Source organism: Amblyomma maculatum, chromosome 6 (genome assembly GCF_055883805.1).
Source record: "Amblyomma maculatum isolate TAMU_Amacu chromosome 6, ASM5588380v1, whole genome shotgun sequence".
NCBI lineage: Eukaryota > Metazoa > Arthropoda > Arachnida > Ixodida > Ixodidae > Amblyomma > Amblyomma maculatum.
Window position 1 is genome coordinate 36,697,345 of NC_139349.1, and position 20,580 is coordinate 36,717,924.

At 44.2% G+C, this 20,580-nt stretch overlaps 1 protein-coding gene across 1 annotated transcript; it reads left to right on the top strand.

The window, feature by feature from the left end:
• Positions 1 to 1,335: 1,335 nt before the first annotated feature.
• On the top strand, positions 1,336 to 20,523 carry LOC146185525 (cytochrome P450 3A24-like). Its single transcript, XM_084606480.1, has 14 exons — positions 1,336 to 1,629; positions 4,933 to 5,029; positions 5,254 to 5,306; positions 5,646 to 5,742; positions 7,408 to 7,524; positions 9,175 to 9,263; positions 11,022 to 11,167; positions 12,915 to 13,024; positions 13,100 to 13,244; positions 14,359 to 14,519; positions 15,876 to 15,967; positions 16,799 to 16,942; positions 17,078 to 17,240; positions 20,060 to 20,523. The coding sequence occupies exons 1-14, from the start codon at positions 1,562 to 1,564 to the stop codon at positions 20,135 to 20,137; spliced, it is 1,560 nt and encodes a 519-aa protein (XP_084462606.1). The 5' UTR covers positions 1,336 to 1,561; the 3' UTR covers positions 20,138 to 20,523.
• Positions 20,524 to 20,580: the final 57 nt, after the last annotated feature.

Genomic DNA, 20,580 nt, shown 5'->3' on the forward strand with positions numbered 1-20,580 from the left:
TTGCAATGAGTATATATTTTACAAATAATTTTTGAAAAGTGCTCTTGGTGACCGCTTGCAACCGATTGGGGCAAAACATCCCCGCCCACTCAGCGCGCAAACCTTCCTTGTGACGTCACTTGGGCTTGCTGGACGCGCCCGCTCATTGGACGCTCTCAAGTTACGCGGGCGGGATGGGACGAGATGGCGTGCCGTCGCGACTTGTTTACTTCGTTTCTTGAACACCGGCGTGTGTTGAGTTGAGGGGGAGAGGAACATTATTTTTGATTACCCATATCTTCAATGCTAATAAAGGCAGCTTAAAAAGTTTTGCGGCGCGGGGACGATTTGATTGGATGCCTATTACTTGTGCGCGTTTTCTAGTATTCGTAAATAGCTATGCATGTGCACTTTCAACTTCGCCTATTAGGTTTATGACGCGGCAGCGCAGGCTACCATTCAACTTATAAAGCCCCTTTTTAACAGATAACTCTGAACGTGCCTGCGGGAAATAGAATTAGCGTGCTTCGCTCGGCATCCAAGGGCATTGGGAGGTTGATTATTATTCCACCTTCCCACCTCAAATAAGCGCACCAAGTTGGCAACTCCTCCTAATATTTCTGGTATAATGCGGTCTCGTTAAGACGCCGAATTCAGCGAAGAATTAGTGCGTGGCCATGTCAGCTGCCAGCTGACATGCCTGTACTTTTGTTGCGAAAACAACAATACGCCAGGTTTCAGCTAGTCGCGTATGCCATGACCGCGGCCATGAATGAACTTGAACAGCCGCGAAGAAGACGAAGAATTAGAAGAAGAGGAAGAAGAACGCTCGGTCACTAATGCTTTCGCTCCACATTCGGTTCAGTGGGGTTGAAACTTTCTCATTTTTTTCGCTCATAATGCCGACGTCGAATTGACTGGATGACAAGGCCGTTAACGCTATCACATTAAAGCAATTGCCTTCTTTGAATTTTTCGGCCCTTGTTAACATTAATTTTCTTCAGTTTTTCTTGTATTCAGCATAAATTAACTAGTAACTGGCACAAAACTATTTCCTTTTATTACCCTTATTTATTTTGCTTACTGAGACTTAGAATCATTCTATTAGTACCTCCGGACTATACTATAAACAGCCAGAAAGCACAGTTTCGGTTAACGGCGGCTATTCATTTCTTCGACGAACCTCCACGAAGTGGCAAGCGGCGTATGCCCACTCCGGTAGCTCGAAAGATTCCGCGGCGACCCTCTTAAAAGCTGAGGACGAGGCTTCCAATCCTCCCTCTCTCATTCCGCGCTTTCGCTTTCCGCCTGCGCGTCAGGAAAGTTTTGGCCGCAAACAGATGCGTTCGCGCAGACTCGGCTGATCCGACGTGCTCGATTCCATTGATTACGAGGCGGGCCTCTCGCGCACTAGCTAGCCTTCTACTCGGTGAAGGCAAGTCTCTGTTTACAAATATATAGTATTGGTGGTGTTCTCATCTCGGAGGCGGCGTGCTTGTCTTTACGAAAAATCAAGCTTAGTCGAGCGCCAAGTGTAAGCCTGTCACTGAAGCGCGGAGCGTCTACCATCAGCTGTCCCGTAATGGTTGTTTACCTCGGGTGGCCGGAATGGACGATCACAGCGGCGACGGCTTGTGTCCTGTTTTATCTGTAAGTAGCCCCTTCTCATTTCTTAGGTTGCTTTTAAATGTTTGATTTTGACTCATACCTGATTAAGAAGAAGAGACAACAATTAAGCGCGTTTTCAAAGTCATGGCTTTGTAAATAAGCAAGCACTGTTACACCAGGAATCAAGGAAGGTTTAGTGGGATGCTTGTACCAAAAGGGTGGGAAAAAAAAAGAGAGGTTTCTGTCTGAAAGCTTTAATTTGTCTACTTTCATCAGCATAATTGCATAAGTCACAATTCGGTCAACGAGTTCAACAATGTTTCGCGCAATTGGAACTCTCGTGAAAAATACGAAAATGAGCAAAACGCCTTTAAGTGAGTATTTAAGTGGTCACGAAATATCATGTTTCCATATTTTGTTTGGCTGTGCAAGTATAATTTAACTACTACCCCGTCGGTTTGACTCACTGGTTAGTGCGCTGTATCGAGTCCGAGGAGGCGGGTTCAATCCCGGCGGCGGCGGAGGCCGAGTTTCGATTGAGGCGAAATGCAAGGTGCGCGTGTACAGTTCGAAGGCTAAAAAAAAAGCAGGTGGCAGAAATTACCTGAGCCCTTCAGTACGGCCTCCCTCATAGCCGATCTCGGTATAGGACCTTAAACGCATATAACATACCATACCATCAACATACCATACCATACCATACCATACCATACCATACCATACCATACCATACCATACCATACCATACCATACCATACCATACCATACCATGCCGTACCATACCATACCATCCATACCATACCATACCATACCATACCATACCATACCATACCATACCATACCATACCATACCATACCATACCATACCATGCCATGCGATGCCATGCCATGCGATGTCATTTCATACCTTGCTTTACCGTACCAATAATTAATAAAATTGAATCGATATTGCTGTAACATTGTAACATGGTCATGAATGTCATATACTCGTATATTAACAGCATCGTGTGCCCTGAACTGTCACATAATGCGCTCGCATGAAAAAGGCAATTGCTACTCTGTAGCGCTTACGAATTTGTTCTCATGTTCACAGTCCTAATGCTGTTGACTATATCTGCACAGGGGCTTAATGAATAAATAGTCTGCCATCGTCAGCGATGAAGGCTACGGCGTACGTGCGAATCCCACATCAGGTGACCGCCACAGTAACTATTGAACGATTGAAGCAATAGGTACTAATAACGACTTCCACACGCTACCAGACTTAGGAAGGGGACGAAGAGGAGACAGGGAAACAGACCATTAGCGTATTACAATAAAGCACACCATGAAAATTTATCGGTAACATGTAGTACCCTTAATTCTATTTAGTTCAGGAGAAAGAAAAGCTACAGTGGTCTGTAGATTGCGAGGCGCCAGATGAAAGGGTGCGAAAAGAAAAACATTCGAGAGAGCGTGTATAGCAATAAAATATGGCGTGTTAATCAGCTCCGGAACCAGGTTTGGCGACTTCTGCCAATGAACCTGTAATAGAATCAGTAAATTTGGTAAATGCCTAGCACTAGGCTACAGTTGGATGAAAAATAGACAAATGTTTCCTCTTTGACCTTTCTAGAGTTCTGTTTTGTTTGCACTGTTCTTAACGATGTAGTGCGAATATTTCCTCGCCTCTGTTTCAGAGCGTGTCTGTAAAAAACAAAAAAAAAAAAAAAGTCCTTCCTCACATTGTGCTAACTGCCACGAAAGACACTTATTTCGATTTGGGACGCGTTCCGATAAGGTTCACAGCAGTTTATACAGTGGTCTAGTATGCCTTACGATTGCATTATAGAAAGAAAAGATAAGGGGATATTTATTTTAACCAGCTAATATTTAGAGACAACGCACCTTCTACCTGGGGAAATGAACTCCTCCATTTCTGTACTCTTGGTCCTTTATTTTGTTATAAAGAGGATGGAGTATCAAGGTAAAAAAGTTTAACTAGTCAACTTCGTTAAACCCAGCGAGGTTGCTGCATGCAGGATGCGAACATATGACCAGAAATCTAGGAGCAGCATGGTCACCGCATTTAAAGATGATGGCGCCGACAAATCCCAGTAATGTCCACAGACAGAATGCACAGCACAGAAATCCGCTTCACGGCATGCGCGCCCGCGTAACATGGACACGACTTCATACGAAGTCAGACGACATGCGGCGGCTGCGCGCTTGAAAGGCTGGATCTATAGACAGGGCCTTCACAGCATGGACACCACAGGGCCGTCGCAAGCAGGATTATACAAAGCTGCTGTAGTCCACTAGGAAATGAACGTCGGTGGGACATCCTTTCAGGCCCTAATTTAACGCAAGCGGAGGGAGTTGCAATAGCTCTCGCTGCCGTGGATCCAGGCTCGAGGATAGTTATTATAGGCTCTTGCCCGGCCTGTGAACATTATCTGCCCTCCAAATTGTCAGACGGGCTGCCAGTGATCCAACTGATGACAAGCATTAATTGGGCTCCTGGCCACCAGGGTTTACGAGGCAATGAGGAAGCTGATGCGGCTGCACGGGGGCTTATACACTGAGACCTTCATCCTAGCTCTCCTGGCTCAGAGGCTCATCAACAACTGCGTTCCAAGAAGTCGTGAATCATTTTTGCGATAGTCAGAGCTTCTGCCCGGCCCCTGCCAAGGGGCTGAATGAGGCGGAGAAGCGAACTCTGCAGCGCCTTGAGACCGGAACTCGTATTTGTCCTGCCGTACTAAAACACTTTTATCCCAGCGTCGACGGGTGTTGCCTGCACTGTGGATAAATATGTAATATCTATCACATGGTGTAAGCATGTGATAGATATTACATGCTTATTATTACTCACTTTCCCCTAACCGAGAGGCATGGGAGGCTCCCTTCCTCAACTGCTCCACAGTGGAGGCCCAAAAGGCTCTAGTAAAGCACGCGCGAGACGGGACCTCGCTGTGCGGTGTTGCGGACTAAAGACACTGACCATGTGGCGAGGCCTTCAAACTCCGAAACTCTCTTTTGAGCATTAAAACGTTTTCGCCCACTGCCACCTGGTTTGGCGCACACCGAAGAGCGCTGCGTCGGAAGATAAGGAAGCGAGGTGTGAGCACGCTGGGCGAACGCGCGTGAGAGAGAGGGAGATATAAGAAGAGTGGCCGCAGTCGGTCCGGTTCTACTGTGGCTCTTGGATCCTGGAATGATTTTTACTCTGCCTGCCTTCTGAGCCCGTAACAATATTTAGGTTACTTGATATTTTGAAACTGAAATACTATTGCGAAAAACAGTGCTTGGGCATCGCTAAGTTCTTATAGCTAACATCATTTTCTACGTTTTTCTTTGTTCCAGGTACGCATCACGGAATCGCAACTACTGGAAAAACCGGAATGTTTTATCGGAGCCATTCAGCGTCTTCTTTGGCTCCACGTTTAAGCTTTTCTTCACGGTCAGTTGATTAATTCATGCAGGTGTACCCTATGCATATAAAATATCGCATGCAATCTCATAGCGGGAAGATGTCCCTGTAACAGTCTGCAAAACTTAGCACGCTGACACTTAGGTTTTCTTTGTAATTGTTGCATTAAGTAAAGTCGGAGGTTCTGGAGGAAAGGGAAAATAAGTTGTTCATAACATTAGTGAAGTTATGTGCATAAGTGCTTTTATTTTCAGCCGCTGCACGAGATGGACGCTGCAAGGTATAAGAAATACGGAAAGCTTTTCGGGTGAGTTCGTTTCGCATTCGTCACTGCGTTTCGGTTAAGAAGAAGAACCTAAATAATAAAATAACTTGTTGGACTTGGGGTGTTCATGTGAAAAAAAAATTTCAGCTTTCCAGATGTTTTGCCTGAGCTCTGAAACCACTTGGTGGTTTATTTTAATGCCTGCAGAAACAATATGCAGTGGAAGGGAAAGAGAATGGAGATAATTATTTCAAAATATTAATCGTACAAAGTTTTGTTAGTCAGGAATCATTGAATGACCACCGCGGTCTGGCGAGAGGGAAGCCCTCCTCACGTTAAAAATTGTAATGTCGTTTCCTATAATGCGTTCGTTTCGCGCAGTGTTTTCGAGATGGGCAAGGCTATCCTGTTTGTCGCAGACCCGAAGCTGGTGAAGGATGTATTGGTAAAGGATTTCAAGTCCCTACCGAACCGAAGGGTGGGTATGACCTAAATCTAATTTATTAATTGTGTTCTACTTATGCACTTCTCATTTTATTGTTAACCGTAGGCTCTGTTTCAACATAAAGTTTTTTTTTTTTTTATTGTTCTCTGAGACAGACATCGAGCACACATTTGACATGTAAAAATTGATCGTTTACGCAATAGCCAACTTGAATAAAGCTTGTAGGGAGGGAACTTATTTCACCGACATCACCCAAAATTGTTTCAGATGCAAATTTTGTCTCCTCTAGCCGTGATCAGACATGCGCACCTTGATTTGTACCTGCCAACGCTGATTTCAAATGTCAAAGTTCCCAGTGACACGGTTTTGCAGTGACATGGTTTCTCATTTCCTTTTGATGTATGTATGTATACTTTCGTTTCTGCGTTGGCATATTTTTACTCGTTTTGTATCATGCTTATGCTGATTCATACAGTTCTCCCCACATAAAGACTTGTGGCCGCATTATGTACCATAAGCGAAACCACCCTAGAACCCTCCATCTCCGATATCATTCTATGAATCTTGTTGCACCACTCCAGCGCACTTCCACGACGTTCGTACTGCGCTAGAAAGAATGTGACATTGCTGGAGCCCATTTCTATCACACTCAACAGAACAAGTTAGCGCCGGAGCGTATAATCAAGGAAGCTTCTCAGACTTCCCCACGACTCGAGGTAAAATGTTCATGGCGACTATATGTCCATCATGGCATAATAAACGTGTTGATATCTTCCTAACCTAGCACATCACATAAGACTACAGTGCCGGCCGCATATGCAAACCTTATAGTGAATTTCAGTATTGGACTTCTTATGTGAGAAGAAAGCTTGCTGGACGCTATAAGTTATAACGGAAGCGCCTAAGAAACTTCTCTTCTCATCGTCTTTCTAACGGTGACGCGCCACAAGCCATATAAGTCTATCTTGAATGAAAAAATTTGGTCACATAGTTATTGAAAAGTAATTTGGTTACATTAAAGCGCTCGGATAGAGATCCGAGGGATGGAGGTTCGATTGCCTATAGAGAAATGATTTTTATTTTTCTAATGGCTCCATCAGGATGATTGACTGCTAATTTACCTCCACGTATATTCATTATTAGCGAGTGGAACGTCAGCACTCAGTTCCCGCGCACTCTAGCGCATAACTCTCGCCCATAGCATTTTGTTCCATGAGCCCAGAACGGCTTTAGCCTTCAAGAAAAAAAAATGTTGTTCCCTAATGTAGCACGCTGGTTCCATCAAATTGTTCAACCAAGTAGTCCCCGTTGCTGCCTCGGGAGCAAATTTGTGGTATGAAGACGAAATGCCAAGTCTCACCTTTCTGTTCAATTCTATCGTCGCTTAACTGTGGTCTTCCATAACATGTTCTCTTCGCATGAAGCTCAGCAACTGAGGCTACTTATACATAGCGGGTCTACGAAGTGGCTATCGTGTGGCAGTGTACTGAAGAAGCTGATGCTCGACACGCACTGTGGTCCACAGCTCCCAAAAAAGTGAACAAGCAGCGTATCCACCACACCACAAACTACTACTTTCGACACCTCGGCTGCACTGCTGAGGCACCTTCAGCTTTAAGGCGATAATGCGCTACAATGGATTAATTGAACAAATACTTACTCAAAGCCCTCTCAGATTCATTCTCTTCCTATGGGCAGATATTCAGCTTCAATGAGCCTCTTCTAGACAACATGATGAGTATGGCTCCGGTGGAAATATGGCAGAAGGTTCGCCCTGCTGCAAACCCGGCGTTCACCACTGGAAAGCTGAGAAAGGTGATCAAGTTTTTTTTTCGACCATCAATGTTAGAACAACATACAAATATAGTGCAGTCATCATATCTGGCTCGCGAACCCGGCGCTCTGACCCTGTGGTCACTGTGGTCAATGCATTTCCCGGCCAAGCTTAACCACGGCTGGTCTCGAAGGAGAGGGTGCTCTCCGAGATAACAAAATGCAGAGGGCGCGCTCTCCTTCGAGATCAGCCTTGGTTCAACTCGTGGGTGCTATCCCTGCCGCGGGGGCCGTCTTTCCCTTGAAGTATAAGGCATCAAATGAGATTTCGGCCCACGGTAGCGGCCCAAAGGATTGGAATGGCTGTGGTGCTCTCCAAAACAGCATCGATGTAGAAGTACATTGACCGTTGGGTATTACCCTATTTGTGGCAGTTTAAAGCGGTGATTGGCCTTTGTACTGTAATTAAAGAGACATTGACTCAAGCCTCCTCCAAGAGAGGTGTTTTTAATGTGACAACAATAAAAGGCAAAACGGAGGAAAAAAAAAAAACCCCTGCGGAGTCCGACGACGTCCGACAGCGTCATTAGTGATAAAATTCATTGTTTGGTCGACGGGGTGAGTGCCATGAACGTGACATGGTCGAGTTAGCAGAGTTAGAAGATGTACATATAGACATAAAGTTTCTTGCTCTAACCTAGAGGGAAAGCTCTGCTGCCATCTGGGGTTTCCATGGGGTACATGGGGTTTCCAGACGACCAGTTCAGCCACCATGGACGCTCAAAGCATCATGGGCCGGAGAGCTACCGAGTGCAGAACTACAACTTTTGGCCAAAACTGATGCAAAGATAAACGTTGTTCTACCGTAAATAATGTCCTATCATTCAATATTGTGACCATGAATTTCAAAACGGGGGAGAAACAGCATGTCAGTGCGAGATTTATCCAATATAAGCGATGGCTCTTTCTCATATTGGCTTAGTTTTGAGCAGCACAAATACCAATATTTCGCACTTAATAGACAAACTTTGAAAGAAAAAAAAAACGTTAAGAAAATATTTATGGTTGTGCAATCACTTAAGGAAGTTTTTAGTGGCATTTCTGGAAAGAGAAACTTTTTATTGTGCGACGTCTGCTTTTGCGCCTTCGGTACTATGGCTTTTGCGGTCTATGTACGCACCTCGATATGATGATGAAGATGAAAAAAATAACATAGTAACGCCACTCCATGCATCCCAGAAAAACCGACTGTCCCGCAACAAAGAGCACACCGGCCCATTATTCTTAGCGCGCCCATGATGGCTGAAGTGCGGCGCCCTCAGCTTCCCCTCTAGTTAGTGTAAGAAACTCTATGCATACAGGTACATCAACGATGGCCACATGCATGGATAAATGATAGATAAAAATCGGAGACTGCTACTTGCGCAAGAGTAACCTCTCACATGCTATACCCATCTGTCCGGTATAGTGCTGCTATAAAAACGATACGGTTAGTTTATAATAGAAATGTATATAGGCGTTTTAATACCGTTACAATAACCCACAGATTTTTGCAAAGTGACCAGCGCTGGTGAATGCACACGCACCTGTCTACTGTCGAACAAATTTTTAAAGACAATGAAAAATCAAGACAGCAGTTACTAGTTTCCCTACGCAGGGAGCTGATTGGAATCTGTGTTTTATTCTATGCAGATGAGTTCTTTGATAGAAGAATGCGCCTTAGTTACAACGGAACACTTAAAAAGCGCAGCTTCCAAGCAAGAAGACATTGATGTCAAACAGTAAGAAACTCTTTTTTGATTTTTCAAATATTTTCCATTAATAAAATTTTTATTGCTACCAAAGGTTGGAGCTTTGAAGGATAGCGTTGCAAAATTTGATTACTCAAGTCAGTGATTCTCAAATTGACATGAGCTACTGGGTCGCCGTAGTGGAGGCCTTCCGAATATAATACCGCCCGACCCCCTGAGGTCTTTAACTGCGCTAACATAGTTCATGGGATCCCAGGACGCGTCCGCAGTGGGAGGGAGGGAACACGTTTTTTCAGGTTCGGCAGTCGAGCGACCTAACAGCTAAGCCAACGTGTCGTTGTAGGTACATAAGTACCAAGCAAAGACAGTTGCAATAATTAAATTGGGGTTTCTTTAACGACAGGGGGTGTTTAACGACTGTGGATTAAGGCAGCTAGTACAGCGTGCTCTGTGCATCGAGTATGGTGATGGAGTAGCGCTCATCACGGCCTGTCAAAAGCACTGGTCTTACAAGAAGAGGCTTGTGGGAGGTGTGTGTTGCTAACGTAGAGCAAAGTTGACGCTGTACATAACAGTGGTGGGAACTTCGCATTTCTGTGATGGGCATTATTTATCAGTCTTGTCCTATAGATGCCTAACATTACAGAATGTAGTGCTGTTAAAGGAACTAGTTTTCTGAGCTATTTAACGAAGTCGACATAGCTGTTATGTGCTCGCTTATGTCTTTTTATCTGAAACAACTAGGGCAACGGAAAGTGAGACAGAGATGAAACGGAGCGACGGGCACAACTTCCTCTGCACAACACCTCTGAAGGGATGAGCAATAAAACAGAATATGGCTGAAAACAATGCCAGCGTGACGCACTTCGGTAGAAGCACGTAGAATAAAGAGAACCACGTAATCTCAATAAGCAAGGAAAATATAAGTACTTAGGAACAGCAAGCTTAAAACTAATGGGGTGCACTTAAGTCATCCTACGTGCGAGAATGCGAAAACATTACGAGTTCTGTCACGCCGCCTGGCGGATTCATCCGACGCTAGCGGACCTCGGTCGCATTGGGCCAGATGGCGTATGTGTTTGGCGTATTCACCTAGGTCAAATAATGTGGTGGTGCAGACGGACCTTATGAAAACGACGATGTTCACTCTAGTGCATGAGAGTGTGTTGCAGTTAGAACTTGATCTTGACGACGATATTTGCTGCACAGTGCAAGAAAGTATTGCAGTTTTACACGAGGCGTGATCGGCGGCGGAGATAGTATCGTGCTCTAGTGCCCGGAACAGGAAATCTGATCTGTTTCTCCTGGCGCGGGAATGCAACGTAGTCACGGCGGTATTTTTGCTTTTTTTTTTTGCCTATTGACATTTCGTGCGGACATGCTCTGCCGACATGTTCGGCCGACACATCCTGTACACGTCACTCATGCGACAAGAAATGCTTTCGCGTTAAAACTGTCCTTCGCTGTAAAGACGGTTAGCAAGGAGAGCGACAGCCGTTTTCATACAAATGCAGATAGGTTGCACTGAAAATGTTAATGTGCTTGAAGAGATGAGGAACGATGTTTGGGATGGTTAGTGATGGGGGAGGAAGTAGACATAAATGTAATAGAACCACATTATAAGAGCTCATCTGACCGTACAAACGCGAGTAGTAGAGACCTGCATTGCATATGAAATGAAGGAGCGCTTGTGTGTTGGCATACAATAATAAACAGCGCCTGATAGGGATATGTTAGATGTTGCTTTGTTAATCTTTTAGCTCATCGCTTGCCGATTACGCATTGAAGGTTCTTCTGGGACTACACGCTGGACGTGACAGCGAGATGTGCCTTCGCCACGAGGCTGGACTCCCACTCGGACAAACAGAATGAGTTCTTCATTCGATCAAGGCAGCTGCTTTCCAAAGGCGTCACACCTCGTCTGTTATTTATTCGTGAGTGGCGCCTCGTGCATCTCTGGCTGTCATTACGGCCTAGACTCATTTAAACGCAGCGCTTCCTCTCCCCCAAATTAACATTTGTTCCAAAAACATGTACCAGCTTCACGAATAAATTTTCCCACCAGACACGTTTTACAGCCAAAATAAAATAAGAAACCTGGTTCCCAGACAGTACGCGAAGGCAGCTGATTTCAGGCGGAAGTCAGCTGCCTTCAAAAGCGAGCTACTGGGCAACCCGCCTTCTCTTTCACCTCCAAGTCTCCAAGTAGATATTATTATTATTATTATTATTTTTTTGATACGTAATTCAGTTTGAACCGTTATATCTTTTCAGTAGCTCTCTCCGAGCCATCCTGATGAGTCAACCTGCCAGTGTTTAAGGCAGAAAGAGCACGCGCCACTTTTCTTTACCGTATAACATGAAGGAGTGTGGTTTTGGAACGAGACGTTTGGTACATATGCTACTGTTTCATTTTGTTATTTCTACATTGGTTTATTCCTTCTTTTTTATTATCGGTTTTATTACGGGCTACTGGTCCGTGAGAGCAGACATTTTCTGTGCTTTCCGCGTAGCAATATGAGTTTGAGAACCACTGGCTTATAATATTTATCATCATTATTTCATTTGTTCGGTCTGTACCGTTATTCTACAAGTTCGGTCTTACTAGTACGCAGTAGATTTGACATCCCGCGATCATGCTTAATTACCCGAATTCATGACTACCATTTTTTACCGCGTTGAGCTGTATGCATGCCGAGTTCATTTATTCGCGGAGATGAAACTCATAGTCTGCTTTGAGGTAGTGTGCTCTGGGTAAGGGCGTAGTGGGAAGTTCAGCAGTAATGACAGAGAATGAGGAAAGTGAATTCAGCTACTCTTCTAAGTTTCAAGGCTTCCGTTAAAGCCAGAGGCGGTTGAGAAAGCAGTTTTTAAAATGCTCAATAAATGTTCCTTTATTTTACGGCAACATGAGGCTCTAGGTAACGGAATGAGCTACTGTGTAAAAAGGCAGCAAATAATAAAAAAAGGCGAGAATCCACACGATTTTTTTATTGACCAGCTGGCCTGATTGTGAACTGGTCTAAAGTTAATTTCCTCTAGCGCTCATCAGGGACACAGAAAAAAAAAAGAAAAAGATAGATGCTGCGCACTCTTATGTCCATCCATAAGCTCACTAGAAGAAATTAGTTCTTAGTGCGTAAATACCCTAAGCGTCAATACAAATACTTCAAAAGTTTCCAAGAAAGATGTCTCGCTGTCACAAAAGGGCAAAGGAATGGTACGTCATTACCATTTCGTTCTCTTTTGCGCAGAGGTGAATGGTAGATAAAGGCTGGCCATTTTACCAAAACCTAAGTGCAAAGCGAGGTCATGTAAACTTTTTACTCTCAGCTTAGTATGCCAATGGCACTAAACAATGATCTCGGTCGGTCAGTTAGCTATGCAACGTACAATATCCTGTTCCGGCCGACCACGCTCACGTTTAGGCGAGAACTCATACTAGCTTTTCATGTGGCTGGTTGAAAATCCGTTGAAATCCGTGCTGAGCCGAAGGAATGATGGCCACCGAAAATTTTGCGCTCTGGAATTGTGAGAGGGGTTTGAGCTGATAGGCGCAAAAAATATTTTTCTTTGGCAAACTGGTTAATGACATCGAGGCTAGGAAAGGCTATTGTTGCCTACCGGCTAGGATATATATCACCTCTTTCCTCTGATTTATTTATTGTTTCTGTTTTGCAGTCATTTTTCCGACCTTCGCGAAGAAGATAGGCCTTTCACCGTTCTCGCCTGGCTTGCTACAGTTCTTCCGAAACGTTTTGCAAAGCATATTAAAGAACAAACAAGATGAGGTAAGAAAGAGCTATTTGTTTTCTCAACGCCTGCACTGTGTTAATCGCTTATCTCTTCGTCCCATTTAACCAAAGCAGGATGAAAACTTCTTTCGGCTGATAATGAATGCCCAAGAAGAAAAAGCCTCAATTTCACCGGAAAGCAACGCCGAAAAAGAGAGTCGGGTCTTCAATCTCAACTCGAAAACTGAGGGAGATGACTCGTCAGGAACAGAAACAAGTAGGAAATCAATAAATTTATTTACTTTTTTGATAGTTGCAAAATGTGTGTTCGTAGATTGCTAATAAAATGCGAAAATGAGCTCGCCACCTGTGCGAGCGAGTCCATGACGCCATTGTATTTATAATTCGATACCTTGAAACATTTACGTTCATAGATTGTAAAGAAAATGCGAAAATGAGCACACCGTTTGTGCGGGCGAGCTCATATGACACCAAACGTGATCTTGAGTTCGACAGTGGATTAAGTGCTCCTTGACAAGTCCACATCTAGCCTTGACATAAGGATCTCAGCCAGCTACTATTTGTGGTTCCAGTGCGTCCTACTGGGCATAATGCACAGCGTAGAATGTCATCCACATACCTAAGTTATTTACCTTATGCATATAATTTTAAAAGCCATGAACATCGTCACCCCATGAAGTGTGCTTGCAAGAATAGCACTAATGTAAAACTTGTTGCATGTGATGTTGATGAGGTGAGCAGCCATGGAAACAAAGTGGACAATCGATGGAAATTAATTTTCCTTTTTATCTTTGCGCCATGAACAGAAGCACATTTCTATCGACATAGGCAGTTCCGCAAATTTCAAAATAGCTCTTGGTAGAATAAAGCGCATCTCTCTCGTATGAGAAGAAATTGTAGTGTGCCATCCGTTTATTTAGCGGCATCTTGAAGACGAACTGAGGTACATCTGTCTTCTGTCTTCATGTCTCCTTTCATGCGTTGGCCTTAAAGAATCCGTAACGCTGTCCACTGCTACATATAGCACATATATTTGTTGGAAATTACCTGCAAGAAAAAGTGACCGTTTTAAGATGTTCATTGTTTCCATCCTAGACCTATACATCACGCACAAGTGTCATTGGTCGGTTTGAATTTTCGGTACGTAGCGCTGACAAACGCGGGCAGGATAAGCGCAGGCATGCCGACACCTCTTTTCGAGTTAACAAGAGTAACGTAACAATAATGTCATCGAATGTGTCAATGAGGCTTTGTTGTAGCTTTCGCTTGTTAAGAACTAGGGAAAAGGTCAGTGCTGCTGAAACCGCTTTGGGTCGATCAGCACTAAGGGAGATTATTCCAAAGTTTACAAGTTTTGTTTTTCCTAACAGAGCTCACTGAAGAGGAGGCCATGGCGCAATGCATACTTTTCTTCCTGGCCGGTCAGGAGAAAGCCGCGAGCGTGATAGCGCACATTTTGTACCTGCTGGCCATTCATCCCGACATACAGGAGAAACTCAGAAAGGAAGTGGATGAGTGTTTCTCATCTGACGTACGTAGCACAACTCCTCGTTGACAATACTGATTGCTCTCAGTATATTCTCATCAATGGCTGCAAATTTGTAACACGTGGTAGAGCTATAAAAGCTGTTTCAGCTGGCAGTCACAGCATACATTAAGACCACTGCAGGAAGGAAGCCTTTCACATTTACCTTAGATACGTGTATTTTCACTTGCCTGTAGCAGTCGCATTTCCCTCGCGTTCCCCTGACCCTCTTTCCCTGTTCAGGGTATTTTCTAGCTTCATCGCTTCATTGATATCTGGCCCCAAAGAAAGCACCTTCTCCTACTTCGTTTCCTCTCCGGCACTGTAAATAAGCAGTGGCTATTGGTTGCCTGTTTCACATAGCGATCTCCCTTCCGGTTTCAGTAAGCCAATTCGAACTTTACATGATTTGCTTTGCGCCTTTCCCTTTTTAGCGCCTGTTATATTTCAAAGCTTCAGGGAAAAGTGCACACAACTGCTCCTAATGTGCGATCCAGCAGGACACATTGGCAAACTCTTTCCTGCTTTAGAGTTTTTTGATCTCACGCCGAAAATATTTGGGTAATTTTCATGCTTCGCAGTGCTTTATTATGCGGCGCTAAGTGAGAGACGAAACAACCTGAAGCCATTAGAACACCTATTGGGCCGCAACACTTATGGCACCCGCAGGGTGACCCAGAGGTCATTTTCCTTGTTTCGCTTCAAGGCTTCTCACCTGTTAGCCCAGCTGTCTTGAACAACCATGAATAGCTGGTTGTGTCTTAAAATCACACCCTTCCGATCTTTCACATTTTCTTTCACTGCTTCATTTTCCTTTAAAGCGCAGCGCCAGATGTGAATTCCAGTAATATGCGTTGTGGGGCTAGTTGGTTCATACTCAGATAGGTTTTATGCGCACAAAAAGACGATACAAAAAAACAAGGGAGACAGGACGGAGCGCACCACAACGGTGCGCATAAACGGAGACAGGACGGTGCGCTCCGTCCTGTCTCCCTTGTTTTTTTTGTGTCGTCTTTTTGTGCGCATAAAACCTATCTGGGGCCAGATGTGAAGCCCGCTTCTCTGGCCAACCCCTTATTCCTCTTCTTTTCTCTTTATCCGTGGCGAGGCCACGTCTCCAACGACTGCTGTGCAGCCGGGTTGATGTTATCTTATATGCGGCCTTCAACTCTGTAGTCACTGCGTAGTATACTATCTTTTTGAGAAATTAGGTGGCTAGGTGAAACAAAATCAGCACCGCCGAGGCACGGTGCACTGAGATCGCTAAGGTACACATTTATATGGCCGAAACAGTAGTTGCATTTGCGTGCTTGACCTTTTGCATTTATTTAAAAAAAAAAGAATGTTTACTTCCCTTTTCAGGGTGATCGCCCGGGCTTTGATGAGATCAACAGGTTGAAGTACCTGCACTGCATTGTCTTGGAGTCCCTTCGGATGTACCCGCCAATATCACGGTGATACGTTTTTCTATGTGTTTGGAAAATTTTGCGCGTGCTATTGTATAGAAGGGATTTATACTGTAGACGCTGTAGCGAGAAGGAAGTAACAAGAGCCGCACTCACTGGACGGAAGGAATAAGCGCCGTCAGCAAAATATAAATCCCTTTTAAAGCGGCGGCATGAAATGCTACGTTCTCTAAATAAATCCGGCATCGACATCGTCATAGTCGGCGTGGTCTTCGAAAAATCAGTCATGTCCGTCACGCACGTCACGTGACCACGTAACATGGCCGATTTGGCAGGAGCTACCAACTCGGGCTCACCATTTTAGATGGGAGCTTGAGGTTAATCAAATGCTCCAGCACACTTGTATTCTGAGACAGACATGCTACTCGTAGGCAACGCAGACGCGTTCGAACGGCTTGGTTAAGTGGGGCTCTATAATGTCGGGTGATCATTCGCATAATATACGGCATACTACGAGTGTATGTTAAAAAGCATGTGCGAGGTAAGATACGGAAATTAAAGAATTAGGGATTGATTGAGTTCCAAAGGATTCACAAGGGAAGCCTCGTACGGGGCCCGTTACAGCTGTCGCGTCATACTGTTAAAGGCGGTTTCCCCCTTTCCCCCCATACTCCTATATGAGTGAAACACGTTCGGACATTTTAAATTCTTTAAACCATGCTGTTGACGTTTGTCTTTCTTATGTCGAGGTTAGGCATACACGAACAAAACCGCCAATTTGAGCTTCCATAGTTCATTCGTTTACCATGAATTAAATAGTTATAGTTTAGGCAAGGAAAATGGCAATCGCTACATCAATTGTTTGTGTTCTCTTTTCAGACTTGAGCGATCGCCCTGCAAAGACTACATTTTTGGAGACACCGAAATCAAATTAAGAAGGGACGATATCGTCGCCGTCCCAGTCTATGCCTTGCATCATGACCCGCAGTACTTTCCAGACCCGCTGACCTTTAATCCTGAAAGGTTAGGGAGAAATGCTGAATAATTTCCTGCGCACTTGCTGTAACCTTCTTATTTATGGTCTACCCAATACGGTAAATATATTTAACTTTTGTAGCCATCCTTGTTTCGCAATAATATTGCAAACATCCATTCCAGGTTCAATGAACAGAACATGGCTTCCGTTCACCCTTACACATACCTGCCGTTCGGAGCTGGTCCGCGCAGTTGCATTGCCATGCGCTTCGCGCTACACATGGTCAAGCTTTCTGTGCTCCACACCATTCGGAATGTACGGCTGGTTCGCACTGGAAAGACAAAAGTGAGTACGGCTATACACGTCGTATCAATCTTTTGACATTTTTTGAAGAATTTTTCCTACAAAGTGGTGAACTTTGGCCAGATGTGTTCCAAGGATGGTTGGTAACGTATGATTACGACTGTTTAGAAAACTTGGGAAAATGGCTTATTTTGCTCGTCAAATTCTTTGTAACTTTTACATCACGTTATAGAAACCGTTAGCATATTCTCGTTACTGTTCATTCATGGCTGGGAGTCGTTAGGCATAGATACGTAAGACTTGCGATGCAGCATCTATGTCCGCTATTATAATGTTGTGTGCCCGGAGAACGCAGCAGGGAAATTATAGAGCGTGTTTCTAAGGCAGGACAGCTTTGTCGACCGCCGCGGACATGGAATTAAATTGCGTTAGGGGAGCAAAGTTTTTTATTCGGAGCTACAAACATCTGACGCCAGTCGAAACCTGTAAAAGCACTGCACAGAGATGAAGGAGAGGAGGGGTTAGGGGAGGGGCATGTCCTATTTATCGACTGTGGTGAACAGCAGTGGTGCGGTTACCCTATTGGTCTTTACACTCCGTATGGTTCAACCTGTTATGTCCTGTCCATGCTGACAGATTCATCTGGAAGTACGCAGCGGCTAGGATATATATGCTCGCCGCACAGGGAGTAACAGTGAGGGCCAGGATACGGGAGTAGGGAAACGCATCTTACACTCGCTACACAAATGTCACGATCCTCGAAACAACAGCTACTTGAAAATCGAGCTTGAACTAAGAAAACATAACCCTTTAGTTCCGACTTTGACGTTCTATACTTTCCTATAATGTTGCCTTGTGGAGTGGTGTAACTTGCTATACAAAAATTCCACAAAATCTCGGGGCGAAAGTATACACAATGCAAAAGTTGTAAAAACTTGTAGAAAGTGACATTTTTACCAGCCGAAAACGACGCCTGGCGCAATAAAAGGCGTCCTCGTGACTGCACCGTTACTTTAAAGCGTCGAAACGCGTCCGAGATTACAAAACCCGCTTTTCTGGGCTGTGATCTCCACGATGAAGCTGTTAGTACGCACTTGGCGAATGTTTTAAAATTAAAGCTTGTCAGGTGAAAGCATTTTTTGAAGGCCTATAAATTGCGCGGCGTAAGTCGTAGCGTGATAAAAGCAACGTAGCTATCAGTTTTTCGAGAAGATGTATAACTTTTGCATTTACACCTTTTCTCTCAAGCCAATAATTACAAACATAGCTAATTAGTCGTCACTAATTAATAAACTGTAGTGAACGAAAAAAACAATATACTGGAGGTTAGCATAGGCGACTCTCAACATCTCTGAATTTGTTTCCCTGCGCTAGGGTAAACCGTATTAAAAACTTATTCCAAGTTACCTGGGACACCTGGTATATGACCAACGATGGAAAGGTGCGGACATAAGTAAACGGAGTACTCTTTTCGATTCAAAATTAAAATCACGCCTTCTACACTGAGATAAGAAAACAATATATGTTCTAGTGAAAAGGCACTGGTGTCTAGTACTGGATCGCATACCACGACTGCCTATTTCAATTATGCAATGCGTGAAAAATAATAGAAGAAAAAATTGTGCTCCGTTCACTTTTGGCCGCAGGGGTAAGTACATACGTAGTCACCTATTATAACTTAGCACCGTGGTGGAAATCGGTAACATGCGCCTAACACGTTTTTTTTTTTTTTATATGCTTTGCTTGCCACACCATAAGTCGTGTGCCCACTTATGTTCACGGGTTAGGAATTCGAACTACTTTTACAATTTCTTGAAATACACTGCGTATGGAAAATCAGGTGGAGGGTGCCTTAAGCGTCACTAGCACGTGCCTCATGTGGCAACTTTTTTATTACCAGCGGTAAACACGTGGATGAAACGTAGGAAGGGGGCCCAAGATGCTTCTCGTTATGTTTTTCTCTTTCTTCTGAGCCGCCATTATGAAAACCGTTCGCTACAAACTCTCCTTGCTTTAGCAAATGAGTAGTATGAGAAATACATTCCAGCTAGCTATAGGAGTCACAGTGCTACATTTCAAATCTCGGTTTTCTGTGTGTGTATGCGTCTCAACTATCAGTTCAGTTCAGTCGTTCAGTCGTGTCCGACTGTTCGTGACCCTATGGACCATATCACGCCACGCTTCCCGGTCTCTCACTATCTTCCTAACATCACATAACTTCATCTGCAGCGCCTCGAGGATGCCATTTAATCATCGCGTTCACTGCCTACCCCTTCTCCGGCGACCCTCAACCTTTCCCAACATCAAATCTTTCTCCAGCAACTCCTCTCTTCTCATCAGATGACCAAAGTAGCTGAGTTTTAACTTTAGAATTTGACCCTCCAATGAGCAGTCAGGGTTTATGGTCGACAATATCGACTGATTTGATCTTCTGGCCGTCCAAGGAACTCTCAGCAGTCTCCGCCAGCACCACAATTCAAACGCGCCCATTCTTCGGCGGTCAGCCTTCTTCACAGTCCAACTCTTGCATCCATGCATCACAATTGGAAAGACCATAGCACGAGTTATACAGATCTTGGTTGGCAGACTCTGCCCCATAATTGTCCCATAATTGCTGGCATTGATAGCCGCGTCTAGGGCAGTGGCCGCCTGCATTTCTCGGCTGGCGGTATTACAGGTAGGAAAATGATCCTTGCGGACACAGTGAACTGAATTTAGCTACACTTTCCAGTTCTCCTCTATGCTTCTTGGGGGCACAGCTCTACATACCAGCATTGGCGATATCTTTTTTGTGCTCTGTCTATCTTATCTTTTTACACTTATGTGATCCTTCAAACACTTCTTTGTACTCTTGATTTCAGGTTCCTCTGGAGTTCCCCAATGGGTTCGGCCACATAATTGCCAAAGACGTATTTCTGGGCGTCAGAAAGCGGGAGTAAAAGTTTGGTGACGAAGCTAGTGCCTCTAGTTTTTCTTGTTCCATGCGATTAAAACCGGAAATAAAAATTCTTGCATGTTATCTAAGTGTCCCAGGACAGGCATTTCCTATGTGTCTGGTTGTGTTCTCTACAGCGCAGCTTGCCTTAACTGAGCGGGTAGGTTTCGTCCTTTGAAGCAATTTGCTTCCTTTCTTAGAGCCAGGCATTATACTACTTTACGCCGAGTAAACGTTCATGTTATGCCTAGAATTATTAATTAAATAATCAGAACATCAACAAATTGTGATTGTCTGTGATGATTAGAAAACAATGAAAAAGGGCACTAAACGTCCACCATTTATCCATTACGTACGTAGCCATGTTGTAGTAATTACTAGGCCATTTGTAATTGCGCATACGGGTGAAAGAAACTGTAGGAAGAAACGCTACACCTTTTCCCGTTA

Excerpts from the sequence above, each read along its gene's own strand:
- LOC146185525 (XM_084606480.1), top strand. The coding sequence starts at position 1,562 with ATGGTTGTTTACCTCGGGTGGCCGGAATGGACGATCACAGCGGCGACG. Across the intron at positions 7,525-9,174 it reads CCACTGGAAAGCTGAGAAAG|ATGAGTTCTTTGATAGAAGA; the intron begins GTGATCAAGTTT and ends TATTCTATGCAG. Across the intron at positions 14,520-15,875 it reads ATGAGTGTTTCTCATCTGAC|GGTGATCGCCCGGGCTTTGA; the intron begins GTACGTAGCACA and ends TTCCCTTTTCAG.